This window comes from Carassius carassius, chromosome 6 (genome assembly GCF_963082965.1).
Source record: "Carassius carassius chromosome 6, fCarCar2.1, whole genome shotgun sequence".
NCBI classification, from domain to species: domain Eukaryota; kingdom Metazoa; phylum Chordata; class Actinopteri; order Cypriniformes; family Cyprinidae; genus Carassius; species Carassius carassius.
In genome coordinates, this window is record NC_081760.1 from 3,419,982 (window position 1) to 3,435,838 (window position 15,857).

General features: G+C 36.0%; 1 protein-coding gene and 1 non-coding gene across 2 annotated transcripts; one reads left to right on the plus strand and one right to left on the minus strand.

Moving 5' to 3' along the window:
* The first annotated feature begins 581 nt into the window (after window positions 1–581).
* On the plus strand, window positions 582–14,840 carry LOC132142240 (Krueppel-like factor 3). Its single transcript, XM_059551955.1, has 7 exons — window positions 582–778; window positions 6,799–6,838; window positions 7,896–8,261; window positions 9,365–9,488; window positions 9,668–9,809; window positions 11,761–11,909; window positions 12,651–14,840. Exons 2-7 carry the CDS (start codon window positions 6,809–6,811, stop codon window positions 12,830–12,832), a joined length of 993 nt encoding a protein of 330 aa, XP_059407938.1. The 5' UTR covers window positions 582–778; window positions 6,799–6,808; the 3' UTR covers window positions 12,833–14,840.
* Window positions 14,841–15,577: 737 nt separating this feature from the next.
* Window positions 15,578–15,649, minus strand: trnap-ugg (transfer RNA proline (anticodon UGG)). The gene has a single exon. It is a non-coding gene; the product is annotated as a tRNA-Pro (tRNA).
* Window positions 15,650–15,857: the final 208 nt, after the last annotated feature.

Sequence of the window (15,857 nt, forward strand, 5' to 3'; positions counted from 1 at the left end):
GCGGCGGCAACAACAATACTACAGCAAGAATAAAAGTTACGCCTTCTTTCTTTGCGTGAACATTCGGGTGGTGCTATGCAAATCTTCCCACACAGTGACGTAGACGTGGGGGCGTGTTTAAACGATAAGTTTTAGGGGGGCATGGACAAGTCTTAACTTTTATAAAGAATACTCTTTGGGTTTGAGACTTTAGTCTTTTGCTACTTTTTCAGACCTTCGTTATGCACCAAGAAATTGCATCATATGACCCATTTAAATAAAAATGTATCATTTGTAAATGATGTAAGTAATTTGACTTCACCCATTGTTAAAGAGCCAGGCGACCTTTATCCATACTTGTTAGATCTTTGAAACTGTGAGGCGTGTCTTGTCAGGAAGGGAAAGAAGGAGAGATAGAGAGAGACAAACAGAGAAGGAAGGAAAGGGTGGAGAGGGAGAGGCAGGCAGGCACAAACACACCCAGCCCTTTCTCTTCTCTTCTCTTCTGCCCCTCCTGTCTCCGGTTGCGCGTATCTGGAGCCAAGAGCGCGCCCCACCCTCACCTCCCGCGAGCGCGTGCCCGCCCGCCCGGTCCTAATCATGTGATAGACGCTCAATTCACTCAGGACACTTTAAACACTTGGACAAGCTGTTGTTTCGTAACTCTCGGTGAAGTTTTTTTCGGCGTTAGCCTAAAGTGTGTCATCAAGTGTTTCATGCCATTGTGATCTGGGTTGTTGCTGTCGTCTGCGGTCCTTCATAACAGCGCACTTTTAACTTGAGGAATATTTACTGACAAGTAAGTTGCTATATTCATGAAATACCATAGTCTGACTTCAAACAGGCAAAATCAAACCGTCCTGCTATAGTTATAAACAATTTAATCCATCTTTCATTGGTTTATTTCAATAAATTAATATTTAATATTCAATAAAACAAAACAAAATACACACGTAAGAATCGTGTAGCCTATATAGAATTATTTTTTATCTTTTGTCCATTTTAGAATGTTTTATTTTACACAGTGTACTGAACTTCTGCAGTAATTAGTTCTACAGTAGTTTTGACAGACGTATGGGCCAGTGTCAAATAAGGATGACAACGATAAATCCTTTAAGAATCTAGTTTAAAACATGTGCCAAGTTTTCAGAAGTGTCATCTATGTATTTATGTTTAAACGGAAAAAAAGTAATTTTTTTTGTAGGATTTTCTTTTTTTATATACAAACATGAATTTAATGGATCTAAAGTGTCTAAATGTTTTGTAAAAACATTTTTTATACTTGATTGTACAAATATTTAATGTCCTTGACATGCAATCAAGGGCATCTAAAGGAGTCATTTCTATATTATACAAAAAATAAATATATTTTTTTACAGTCCATGTATACACAAAATCTAAATTATTTGAATTAAGAAACGTGTTTATCAAATGAGAGATGAATTCAAGTAATTTACCAGTATGAATTGCATTTTTATTGTATTTTTGAACAACTTAAAAACATTGACGATCTGTCATTGCCATGTACTTTTTCTTATTATTGTGAGTTGTATTAATAATTCTCTTTTTGCACTTACCTTTTTTATTGTTGTACTGATACTGTGTTGTCAGCTGCACTTGAACTTGAATCTTGTTCTGTATCAGCATGAATAATTGTCATGATTTACAGTCTCTTAGTCATATGATCAGTCCTAGAGCTTATATGCAAATATAATTTTCAGGTTAATTATATGCACTGAACATGCGTGCAGGATCATGTTGGCTCCGTTGCATTTTATAACTTAACATTGCAGTTTGTCACATTGCTGAGTTTGGACCTGCAACTCTTTATAAGAAGTTTAAATGTTAACAAAAACAGTATTGCATTAAAATACTTGACAGGTCTTCAGTTAATCTACTTTAAAAATAGTTAGAAATGTCATGACACCTTGATTCATATATTTTATGTACTGAGTGGGCATGAACTACTGATCTTTTAATCATTAGGCCACTTGGATTATTCACTGAAATTATTCAAATAAAATTTTGCCAAGATAGTGCATAGATAGTTTTTGTTGAATAACAGACAAAATTCTAACTTTTTAAAGTCAAAAATATTATTTAATATGGCTCCAAGCCCAATTATGTAGGCTTCTGCAGTAACTGGTTTGGTGTGTAATCAGCTTGACCTGCATTTATTATGAAAAGTCAAAATTTGAACATCCTGCCCCTACATTTTGGACTGTATGAAGATTATTTGTAGAGTACATATGCACATGGTGGACAAAGCATTATTGGTGTACAACTCAAATACAATAAAACTAATAGTCAAAGTCCCAGGGTCAGTAAAGCTGTTGTATTCTGAGCTTTGTTTCAAGGCTGAGGTTTGCGTCAGACATTCCATCTGGAACATGGAGCCTCTTTTCCTGTTTTCAGCATTTGAGGGGAGGCTAACTGAGGGGAGTGAACACACACACACACACACACACATACACACAAACATACACTCACACACACATGCCTAGACCCTCCACCCACTTCCACGACTCTTTCCTTGGATCAATACTCTGATGTTATCGCAATACACACACAAACAGTCCACTACAACCAAAAGAGGATCATTTTCAGAGCCGCATACCATTGTTAAAATGCTCAGCCTCTCTCTCGCTCTCTGTCTGCCTTTCTTTTTTTCTTTAGTTTGAGGAAAGGCCAGAAGGGAATCTATGGCCCCCATGTAGCAGAGCTTCTCTATGTGTTGGTCTCACTACGGAAACAATAACAGACACATTGCGGCCCTCTTGCCAAATTTGGTCTTCAGTCTAAATCTTTCAGTCAGATAGAAGCCTATCTGTAAAGTTTTTCACATTGTGATCATCCAGTTTATCACCTGATCAAACTCAGATCTCACGCATCTCTCAGACACCTGGCACCTGGCTGAAAACCTTTTATCTGAGAGCGACGGCGGTTATTGACGGGTTGGATGCACAGAACCAGAGCCATTTAGCTTGGTTTTGGACTTTACATGGGTTTGCTATTAGATTCTGTACTTTGTTATTTTGGTCTTTGCATTTTCTTCATGTCAGCAAGCCAGACCATTTCTCTCCACTAGGAAACTGCATTAGAGCGTAACACTGGCATTCTGTGGTTTTGAGTATGTGTGTGTGTGTGTGTGTGTGGGTGCCTTAATTGATTTACCTACTTCACTGGTCTGCAGTGTTGATTGCTGAGTATGTGTAATTTATAAGGTATCACACATAGTGGATTTGACAGAAAGAGTTTTTCGAAGAGTCTCAACTTCTCGTTCACACCGGTTGAACACACACCACAGCATTCAAGAAAAATATTAAACTGAGCCACATTGTTAACTTTGTTAACATACAGTATAAAGATGTTAATGTGTGATTCAAAAGATCTTTTAAAACATTTAATTTTTAGCTGATTTATAGGGCCTTCATCTTTACCATTACATCTTAAAGGTCCCATGACATGGATTATTTCCTTTTCTTTAAATGCTTTTTAATGTTTCCTTAGGTGTACTTATATTGTTAGTATGATTTTTACATTTAAAATTTAGAAATAAAAAGCATTTTTATATCGTGAATGCTCTGTTTGAAGGGGCGTGTCTGCTGTGAGACTCCGAGTAAACGACAGCTGTTGTGATTGGCTGACATCGTTGCATTCGAAATGCGCATTACATGTGGAACCCCTCTCAAATATATATATATATTTACTATTACAGCTGTCGAGATTAACGAATTGTGGAAGTGTTGATTATATAATTACTCAGAAAGTGAAATTTTCATGTCATAGGACCTTTAACGTTGTAGTGATGATCAGATATGGATACCCTAAAATAGAGGGTAAACAGATTGTGTTATCAACTCACAAAGACTATAATTACACTAAAATTAAGCATTTAAACATCTTAATTTAATTGCTTACAGAAAACGATGATTATTGGTGTTTCATGTGTTATGAAGTTAGACAGCACTCCAATCTCTCCGTACTAACCGCCTCTGGTGGAGCGTGTACTAAACTCTCTTTATTTTATGAGACTGTAAAGTTTAATTGAAGGTCTTGTGTGTTTATTTGTGTGTGTATGTGAGTGTGTGCTTGTCGTTGTTAATGGTAAAAGGCTTCATGATTAATATAACAGGTTCACTTGAACTTTGCCAAGCCCGGAGGACAGTTTTGAACACCTCTATCATCTATCTAGCTAGCTATGTATGTATCAAAACAGTGTTTATTTTTCCTTAGCGAGGTCTGTCCGAGTGCAACAGATGGCGATATAAAAAAAATCTGTCTCTTATTTGGAAAAGGACTGTTTGACTAAGATTTCCCAAGAGGGAGCTTAGCAGAGCTTGATGCTTCTGCAGACAAGTTGAAGAGAAAACCTGTGCTAGTCCAAATCTTACTAACCCCAAACTTTTCAATTGTAGTGTACATAGTGGCCTTACAAACCTGTACATCCCGTATTTTCATCAAAATAATAAAGAAAGTTCAGCACGTGCAGTTTTCTAAATGTGAGTTTGATTCAACCAATAATAAAAGTCATTATTTACTCGCTCTCGTGTCATTCCAATCCCATGTAACTTTCATTTTCTTTCTCCATGGAACACAAATTAAGATTCATCCATCCATTTTTCTAAACACTTGTCCTCTGTAGGGTCACTGGGATAAATGAGGTGTCCTACAAAGTTGCACATGTAGACCTGTGATCACAGTATTCACTCTCATTGTATGAATAAGAACTCCTAAACTTTTCCTTTTGTTTTTAATTGAAGAAAGAAAGTCATACAGGCTTGACATGATAATGGATAAATGATGGTAGAACTTTAAGTCCTGGCTGAACTATTCATTTAAAATTCTACGGACAAGAAAACAGAGTCTAGTTCCTCTTAGTGAAGGATTCAAACTGAGGTGTTTAATTCATATGTTGTGACTTGTCTTATGTTTTGATGAGTCTCTTTATCTGTATGGAATTCTATACTGTTGGTTTCAGTTTGGGATGAGTATGTCTGTGTTTGTGTGTACGCTTCAATACATTGTTTTGTTAACCCACACCTGACCCTGGGGCCAAAGGGAGTGTTTCGCAAGCATGTGTGTGTGTGTGTGTGTGTGTGTGATCGGCATTGTCTCTTGCGATAGTAGTCCTGTTTATATATGTGTGTCTGAGGACTGAGGAGTGTTCAGTTTGCTGGGAGTGGATCTGGACTCAGTGGACCTATTATGGATTTTTCTGTGTGTGTGTGTGTGTGTGTGTGTGTGTGTGTTAAAAGCACCACCCTGGCTTAATGATTGTAAAAAGAGACTTTACATTCACCCCTCTCTTTCTTTCTTTCTTCCTCTGTCTCTCAGACTTTGGACTGTAAATGCACTCACATATCATGAAGTCAGTCTCATTGCTCACTGAATTCCCACATCTCGTTCCTGAATGAAAACAAGTCTTTGATCATTTTTACTTTAATTGTTGGGTATAGAAATTGATCAGCACCTATAGCACCTGTATAGTCTGTAGTACCTGCATCTTTGTGTGAGGCTTTGTGCGCTCACACAAAACATAGATAGATTAAAGCACAAAACATATTTTGTGCTCGCAATACAACATGACAATATCTAAGATATCTGATGAGCTGGTAGCACTGTAGACCTTCATATTTAGCTTTTAGCTTCCTTTGTGCATTGTAGAATTGTAAGGTGTGTTATTTTTCTACTTTTGACCCAGTGTACATTTACAAAGTAAACTCTCTTATAATACACTTTTCAAACTATCACTAGTTTATTTAATCTGTCTGCCAATAATATCAAACAGTACTGCCATCACATTTTTCTGATATAAACATTTCCATCACATTTCATACGATGTATTGTGTTTAATAGCATTCTGTGGTTGAAATGAGATTTGAATTTTTTTTTTTAATAAAATAGTTGATGAATTTGTCTTGCTAAAATTAATTTCCTAGATTTATTTTTGCTTTGTTATTCTCTCATATTTCATTTCAAGCATGCTTTGAATACATAAACTTTGGATTATGATGGATTTTTTTTTTTTTAAATCCAGGGGACATTAAAAGTTGTGTAAAATTATTTATTTTATTTTGACTCGTTTGTAAAATCGATGACCTTGCATTTAACTCTTTGATCAGGATATCGTATTTAAAATCAATTTATTTATGTTATTCGTGTAAATTTAAAATTGTATTTATTTATAAACAGTACCTTTCAAATGTTCAATACTTTTGTTCAGCAAAAGACACATTAAACTTATCAAAAGGGACTGTAAGACATTAATGATCTAATAAAAATTTAAAATATATTATAAAGGACAAAACTTTTCTAAATATTATTGTTTTTACAGTGTCAAGTTAGAGATTTCTTTAAAAAAAAAAAACACTTCCAAAGAAGTTTTAATGTAACTGCCATTTAACACAAAGGAGGAAAGTTATCAGTTAGTAAAAAAAAACATCCTGGACAGAAAGCACCGGTAAGTTAAAGAAACACCCAAAGATGTGGTAAGATCAGGGAATGAATCATTATCTACGGATGAAATGGTAGTATTTAGTCGCAGTAGTAGGATGTGGCCTCTCTGTTTACCAAGACATGTGGGTCAGGTGGAAAAACTCCTTAGTGTTGCAATCTTATGTACAACCTCACACTACCAGCGATCATAGCCCTGGGCATTCTGACTTCCCCTGTATTTTAAGTGGTTAGTGTTTCATGCTTCTCTGCTTCTGTGTGCATGGAATGAAAAATGACTTCCTGATGACTCTGGACATGTCTCTAATAAGAGATTTTTGGTCGCTATCTGATATACTACTGTTTGTTCTCTGTATTTTCCAGAATTCCAGCCATGATTAGTGGCCCAATAAAGCCAGATATGGTGAGTACGGGTTTAAGGGTAAATATTCTCAAATAAAGTAAGAAATGGTTGGTATGATGGTATAAATAATTTCTGAAAGGTTTTGTAGAGATCCCTTCTACACTGTAAAAATAGTTTTTTTTTTTTTTTTAAGTTTTATGAGAACATAGTTACTTTCAGTCTTTCTGTTTAAAAAGTTTCAAGGTGTTCTTTGTAATCATTTGTGAAATATATTAACAGTTTTTGAGTGAATGTTTTTTTTGTTTAGTGTATATACCTTAGTCAGGGTAGCGCCATATTTAATTTTTGACAGGAATGAAAATGAGGGTTGTACTGTTGTTTAACCGATTGTTCATCTGAAAAAAAAATAACTTCCAAATAGAACCTTTGTACAGTGCGTGCCATTGTAAACACTCATTTTCATTTGCTTTAAATGAGTATGACATCTAACCTGATTAAAATCTATTAGCAAGAAGCAGTGGTTTGGGGCTGATCTGAAATGGTCCTCCACCTTCCTGATGCATGTCTAGTTCTTTGTATCCGGTTTATGTGATTTTAAAGAAAACAATGCTTTTCTTTCCGTTTCCAATAACAAACCTGCCTTACCAACGTACACAAAATGCGCTGCCTGGCACTTGGCCATCTGAACACCCTGGTGTTAGGTCATTGGTGTGCTTGTTCTTGTGTAGTATCCATGTACAGTCTTTGAATTCTCAGTAATAGCACAAGACTCATTGATAGAGACTAATAAGAATATTTTTTTATTATTAAAATCTTAACAAATGTATCTCTAAAACTCATCTCCTACTTGCCCTTTTTTCTTTCTTCCTCTGGTTACAGATGGACATGCATTCCTTTCTTATTAGGTTAGGAGTTTATATGGGGTGGGAAGTTGAATTTGGCTCATACTCAGTCATTCAAAGTTAGTCTTATTTGTTGGTTTATACTCCCCAGACTCAACTGCTGCTCAGCGCAGCTGCTTTATATGAGTGCTTGTGTAATTATGTACATGTGAATGTGTAATTATGCTAGCAAGTTCAGCTTGTTCAATGTCTCTCTCTCTCTCTTTCTCTCTCAGTCATTTTACTCGACTTACCTGATTAAACATACACCTGAGGCATTTGGAGTCGTATGGTCACCTTCCATGGTCCCTACTTCCACAGCTCCACTATACCCTCACCTATATAGCCCCCGTCACACACACCCTCAGTCCCAGGATGTCCATCAGTCCCAGACTGAACCTGTCGACTTGACCATCAAAAGATCCTCCGTTTCGTCGCCTTCCTCATCTGTGGCCTCATCATCACCCAGAGCCACTCCCCCATCCCCTTTTGATTACCCCAGTCCAGTGTCACATCCCCGCCCTGGCTCCGGCTCCGGTTTTGTAACAGGAAGCACTCAGACAAGGCAGCTGACCCCACCACTGGCCCTTCCCATTCCTCCGGTAAGAATAGTGATGATGCCTTGGTAGGGCTGTGTTAAAAAGCACTGCGGTGATTCCCTGATACTGAATGATTACCGTATTCCTTTGCAATGGTATCAACATGGTAATCCAATTTACATGTGCAAAAAAGAAAAGGAAAAAAACAGCATGATCTATATCTACAGTAGTTAACATTTGAAGTAGATCAAACATTTCATCAAAGTTGTCCTAAAACCTAAAACCAAAATGCGTTCTTGTCTTTGGACAACTTTGATTAACTATTTTGATCCACTGCAAATGTTGACTGCTGTATACTTTTCTAATTTTATTAGCTCTGTCACATATGTCCGTATGATTTGACAATTTCAAAAATACATAAAAATGCAATTTATACGTCTTTTTATAAGAATATTTTTATTTTAAAAGTTTATTTTTAATTTAAAATAGATGTATTATTATAATTATTATTATTTTTTAATAGAAAACAATATTTTTAACAAAACATATTAAAATGTAGTATTAATAGTTTCATTAAAATGCTTGTTAATATTTGAAAAACTTTTTGTCCACCAAAAAATGGTTTTGTTATGTGACTAACATGGATGAAAATACTATTCGGGGTCACAAGATTTTTAACGTTTTTGAAAGAAGTCAGCTCACCGAGGCTGCAAATATTTAATCAAAAATACAGCAAAATAGTAATATTGTGAAATATTATTACAATTTTAAATATTTTTTCTATTTCTATATATTTTTAAACGTAGTTTATTCCTGTAATGGCAAAGCAGCATTTTCAGTCTTCGGTGTCACATGATCCTTTTAATATCATTCTTACATGCTGATTTGGTGCTCGTGAAACTTTTCTTATTATTATCATGTTAGAAAACAGTTATGCTGCAATAGTTCAAAATAGTATTTATTTGAAATAGAAAATGTATGTAAAAATCATTACTGTTACTTTTGATAAATTTAATGCATACTTGCATTCAAAAAATAAAAAACTTAAATATTGAGCCTGAACATTTGAACAAAAGTGTATATCGTAGAAATACTTAAGAGACTAACAGACATTTCTTGTGTCATAATCCATCTGTGCTTGTTTTTCTGCTTTACATGTGATGCAGGTTTTAACACCTATTGTACCAGTACTTCCTATGCCGTTTTCTGTGCTCTACCCTCCTGCCCTACACCTGTCTCCCTCCATCATGATATCACCCGTCACACCTGAGGATCCTAACCACAAACAGTGTAAGTGGGATGACATGCTCCATCACACACATACATATTCACTTTTGAAGTAAACAAGACATTTCCAAAACCATGCTCTCACTCTCTTCTCATGGGTTGTAGTGGGTGACAGTTGTAATAATATAGCATTACATATTTTTGCTTGGCTGATTGATTTGTCTCCTGTTTCTTGTCTTCAGTTCCTATAATGAAGTTAGAGAATCCTCCAGACAACCAAGAGCTCCTCAAGCCAATCAAATCCGATCCCTACCCTGAACACGCCCAGGATTCCCACAACCAGGAATTAACCTCACCTGCCAGGACTGTCCCACCGAAAAATGAGTGAGTACTGAGTCCTCAAAAACACACATACGCTCATTTTTTGTATTATATCACTATTTATTTTGTATGATCACGGATAATACTGTCATGACATGCACTTCTGTCATGGCAACTCTTCAGCATGGTAATATACCTGCCAATATTATTGAGTTTGGTCTTGGTGGAATAGATCTGCTATGCACTGCTGCTGTTTCAGAGCAAATATTTGATATGAAGATTTGCTACTGCCAAGACATCCACATATATGCTGCTGTGAGCATGTGAGAAATACTGCTGCGTCACATATAATACATATGAAATAACCCTGCGGCAGATCTATACAGGTGGAGCTGGGGAAGGTGGAGGGTTTGTGAAGCACTACATATATATAAAATCTTGTGGTTAAATGAAATGAGTTTGTGTATGTGTAAGCGAGGGTGAATGTCTTTGTGACACAGGTCACAGCTTGTCACTTTAAGGAGTTTTGTTGCATGTTTTTACACATGCATGTTCATCCCCAGTCAACACTGTACATCTGCTTGTTAAAACAGCCTACTGGATTCTATACAGAAACCTGTAATTAGACACAGAAACAAACAAATGCTACACATACATGTACTCTCTCTCTCTCTCTCTCTCTCTCTATATATATATATATATATATATATATGTCTGTCTGTCTATTATGGATCTCATTTATAGTACATTTGGCCTACAGTTCTCTTTCATCCATGTGTGTATGTATGTGTGGTGTAATGCATATATTTCTGTATCTGATGTTTCTTGCTGTGGGTCTGATAAAGTCCCCTAGTATGCATTTCAGAGACAGTGTGTCTCCCCGTATTCTTCAAACCCTCATGGGGTCATGCTTGAGCACATATAAGTGCATACTAGACGTTAAGGGATTCTTATTTGTACGTGGTTTAGTGCACTTTCATGGTGGATGTATGTGTGGGATGTCTTCCAGTGGGTCTGGTGTCATCAGTTATGGACATACTGTGTGACAGAAAAAAAAGTGGTGAAATACAGAGAAAGAAGCGATGAGGCAGGGAGGACGAAGGTAGAATGTTAATTTTATATTGGGTGCGGTGCCAGAAAACAGCTTCTTTTAGGAATAAATGTCAGAAAGTGGGTGAATAAGTGACAATGTAATCTAAGATTGAAAATATGTACAGGGAGGGTAAAGTGCATGGAGAAGTTTAATGGAGAGAGATAAGGATGTATTTAATTACAGGGTGTACTTAGGCAGGAACTTACAGTAAGAGCTGTTCTAAGTAAATGATAGGAGTTTTTTCAACTGGTTTATTGTCTTTAAGTTGGAAACCGTGAGTCCGGTCACTTAGAAAAGTAACAGCTTTTCCTCAAAGCTGCACAATTGAATGTATTATTCATGTGTGTAGTTCAAACGGCGTGGAACAAGTTACCCACATTAGTTCCTTGTGGTTAAGGCCTGCGTGTGAGCAGTAATAAGGGTAACACATTTGCTTAATGCCTTCCCAAGCTCTACATTGTCTGTCTGTGAACAACTTGACCCCCCCTCAAACACTTTAGCATGCACCGTACACAGTAGACCAATTACAAAAGACTAGGCCATCTAACCAATCAGAGCAGTGTAAACTCACGGAAACGAGGGGTGTAGAGAGACTTATTCTTAGAACTGCTTTGGACTAATTATTGAATCAACTAAGGTGAAGTTAAAAACTTTGTTTGTGTTTTTTGATCTTGCATGCATGTAAACCTGTTGTAGGAGACTCCCAAAACAATATTAGGAACTTATAATAGGGGCACTATAAACAAGTTCTAAGGTCATTAATACAACTTGTATGTAACTTAACACAAAGTACTGGCTTTTGCTTTGAGGCGGACTGTATGTTATGGATCTGACCCCTGGTGGTTAAAACAAGAGGTGCACTTCAAACTGAGTGGTTGTGGAGACCACAAATACATTTATCTCTCTTTTTGTCATTAACAGGGAAAACACACACTCTGTGATTGTGCGTCGAAAGGTAGAGTCTCCAGATCCACTGAAGAAGCGTCGAATTCATTGCTGTGACTTCAATGGCTGCAATAAAGTCTATACCAAAAGCTCCCACCTGAAAGCTCACAGACGCACACATACAGGTACATAGGCTATATGTACATTCATACATGCACAATTAATGTGACGCTCATTTTATTTATTTATTTTTCCTGGATGTAAGTTCAAAAATACAATACAAATTCAATTCACACAAAAACTGCATAAAGTACACTTCTGCGTTGTATGGGACTTGATCTTTTTGTTGAGTTTTTTTTTTAAGTCATTTATGCTCACCAAAGCTGCATTTATTTGATCTAAAATAAAGAAAAACAGTATATTTTTAATTATTATTATAATAAAAAAAGTTTTTATATTTGAATCTATTTCAAATTGAATGTATTCCTGTGAGTCAAAGCTGAATTTTCAGCATCATTACTCCAGTTTTCAGTATCACATGATCCTTCAGAAATCATTCTAATATGATGATTTCCTGCTCAAGAAAAGTTTTTATTATCATAGTTTAAAATCCTGATATGCTATCATTCAAAAGTTTTGGGGAGGTTTATGTATGTATGTATTTAAGAAAGAAATGAATGATTTTGTTCAGCAAAGACACATTAAATTGATCAAAAATGACAGTAAAGGCATTTATGATGTTACCAACGATTTTCCAACGTTTTATTAATCACTTGATTCATGCATTTTTTTTTAATCATCAAATACTTTTTAATCATCTTAGAGATTGTTATTGACATACGGATGAAAATGCTCATTTACTATTCATTCAGATAAATAAAGACTTTTCTAAATGTTCCTTCCCTACTCTTTGTGTGTCTGTTTAGGAGAGAAGCCTTACAAGTGCCTGTGGGAAGGCTGTACGTGGAAGTTCGCCCGCTCTGATGAGCTGACCCGTCACTTTCGGAAGCACACGGGTGTAAAGCCTTTCCAGTGCCCTGACTGTGATCGAACCTTCTCCCGCTCCGATCACCTCGCCCTGCACAAGAAACGCCACCAGCTGATGTGAACTCAATACTGCAACATGTGAATGGAGCAGAAATTGCACCTTTGATTAAACCATTGCTCAACAGGAGTGTCATCTTCAGTGATGTTAAGGGCCGTTTTGTGTTTCCCGTCCCCTTTCTGTTCAGGAAACGGAGTGGAGTTAATGGATAATACGATGGTTAGCTCATACTTCTTGAAAATAATTATTATCCAAGTGGATTTTGTCACCATTTCTACGGATTTGGACAAATGTTAATAGTGCTGTGGAAAGACCCTTATAAAGGCAAAATTCAGAACACTAGGCACCTTTAAGTCTTTTCTTGATACCAAGCACTCTCGCTCTCTCTCTCTCCCTTGTCTCTATATTCATGTCTCTCTACCATTCTGTTTTACCCCTTCTGCTGGTCAGAGGGTTCATTGTGCCAGTTACAGCACTACACAAACAAGCAAAATACATTTACAGTATATCAATAGCTAGTCACACACATATACAAACACACACACACCTCGGACAGTTTCACACTTTAAATGTTGTTTAAGATGCAACTCGGGTCAAACCTGCACAATGTGAATTTTTCTCTTTTTTTATATTATTCAGAAAAACGAATGTGTAAACACAGGTCCTGTATATGTATTCAGCATGTGTGTTTCATGTTTCAGTGTAAGGACCGAGGCTGATTGTCTTACACCTTCATATGTTTCCTGAGATCGTTTGGTTGGCTCGGTCAGTCGTTAAGGTCTGTTCACATTAAGAATGATAACTACACCAACCCACGATAACTTTCTGTTTATTATAAGCACGCGATGCAGTTTTGTCATCAGCCACTTTAAATGCTCATGCGCTTTAAAGCAGAAAGGATTCTGTTTGGCTGTCAATGCTTTTATCATTCATAAGCTGGAAGAAATCATGAAAACAGTTCCAAAGATATCGCTCCTCTGTGATGTTATCGCTTCAATTGTGGAGTCTAGTTATAAAGTTGTCAATTATATTGTTATAGTTATCATCATTGGTGTGAATGGGCCTTTATACTGTGACTCTAAAGAGTTGAGTTTTGACAAAAAGTTTTTGGTTCCAAAAGTAGCTTCCGAGCACCTGACCTATAATGTGCTTAGTGAAACAGTGGCTTGTTTTATTAATTGCAATCATGACTTAATAGTGTAGTTTATTACTGTACAGTAAGTACTATGTACTGTGTAAGTTCTTGCAACTTTGCACATGCACAATTTGAGATTTAGTTATGAAATTATAATCATGATTTTACCCTACATACATGTTCAAAATACAAGTAGAAAGTAAGTGTGAAAGTTCAAAATGAGGCTAATAGGCAGGTCTAAGAATTGAACGCTTGGTCGTCCAACACATAGATGTTAGTTGCAAGGACTTATAGCAAGCTTTATTTTGCGTAATCTCACCATTATTCATATTTGAATAATTTCTGTAATCATGAATATCCATATAATCCGAAATATTTTGTTGTGTCTTGTTGTATTTTATCAAATCCAGTGTCCGAGGCTCAAAAGGGTAAACTATTATTTCACTGAGGGATGTTTAGGTGGAGAAATGTGAACCATTCAATAAGGGGCATTATTTAATTGGAGTGTGTTCATCTAGGTTATGGGTAACATTGTCTTACTGGTAACACTTTGTTCGTGAGATATTTGTTAAACGTGTGAGATATATGCAGGGATGAGTCGAGTGTACTCTTGTTTTTCTGTTTGTTGGTTTTGCAAATCTTTTTGACACAAACGGATGTTAAGGGCAATGTGTAAATGGAAAAAAGTGCACTTTAAAAATAGATTTGAAATGGCAAATATCTGTAAATGGGGGTCCATGAATCGCTTTGAGCTTTGTGCTGTACAGTATCTCAGTTTTTCTCTTTTTTAAAAATTTTTAGTTTAACAGTTTGTAACAGACCGGTTCCTGTTTTTCCCTTCTTAACTGAAGGACAACTTTGAAGGAAGAAAAGAACAAGGGGAGCTTCCACAAGAAAGGAAAAAAGTTGAGATGAGTCAAAGAAAGAATTACAGAGGAGGAAAGAAAAGGAGGAAGCATTTGCTTCTTGGTCTAATGTATAAACCTACACATAACAGAAATTAACTAATCGGATAGGATAATATATATACATATATATATATATATATATATATATATATATATATATATATATATAAATGTGACTGAATGGGCAATTTATAGAAAGCATGATTATGATACATTTTTAATCCAAAACTTTTTATAAAGATGTGAATCTTCTGTCTTTTCTAAATGACTTATATTTTTGCAGTTCAAAGGGAATATTATGCTGTCATCATATCAAACTGTGAATTATATACATATTGTTCAGACAATTTTTTGTATTATATAGATTTCAATATGTATCATTCAATAAACTTTTTATGGTGAATATTTTGTTTAAATGTGTTGTCATTGGGTTTTTATTTTACCAAATTGCTCGACAAATTCAGATTTTCTATGACCAGCAGCAAACAAATCTTTGACTAGTCTTACAGGTTTGTCATCTGTTTTTATTTTTGTTCTTTAAGGTCATAACTGTTTTTAAGTTGGTTACATAAAAACGTAGACTGGTCTAATCTGAATCCAAAAGCTAAGACTAACTTTTGAACAACTGCTCAGAATAGTTCTGAAGACACAGTCTCAATAGCTAGGGCATGCATCTGGCCCCAGGACTTCCACATTTCAATTGTAAGTTATTTATACTGTAAATATCAATTTCTGACCGGTTGCATAAGGCTACATCAAAAGCCAGGGCTCGTCCGGGATTTGAACCCGGGACCTCTCGCACCCAAAGCGAGAATCATACCCCTAGACCAACGAGCCACCTAAGAAAAATACGTGATATTCTTATTACCATCATTTCATTAATATGATTAATTTTATTATTTGTTGCAGTGTTAGGAAAACCTATTTTGTCTCATTTTGCAATAGATCAGTTATTTCATTACTTCCAGTTTTCCCACTTACAAAAACAACTCTGAAACGCAAAGCCACCTTAATAGCCGACCCCAAACCGATGAACACCTCACTC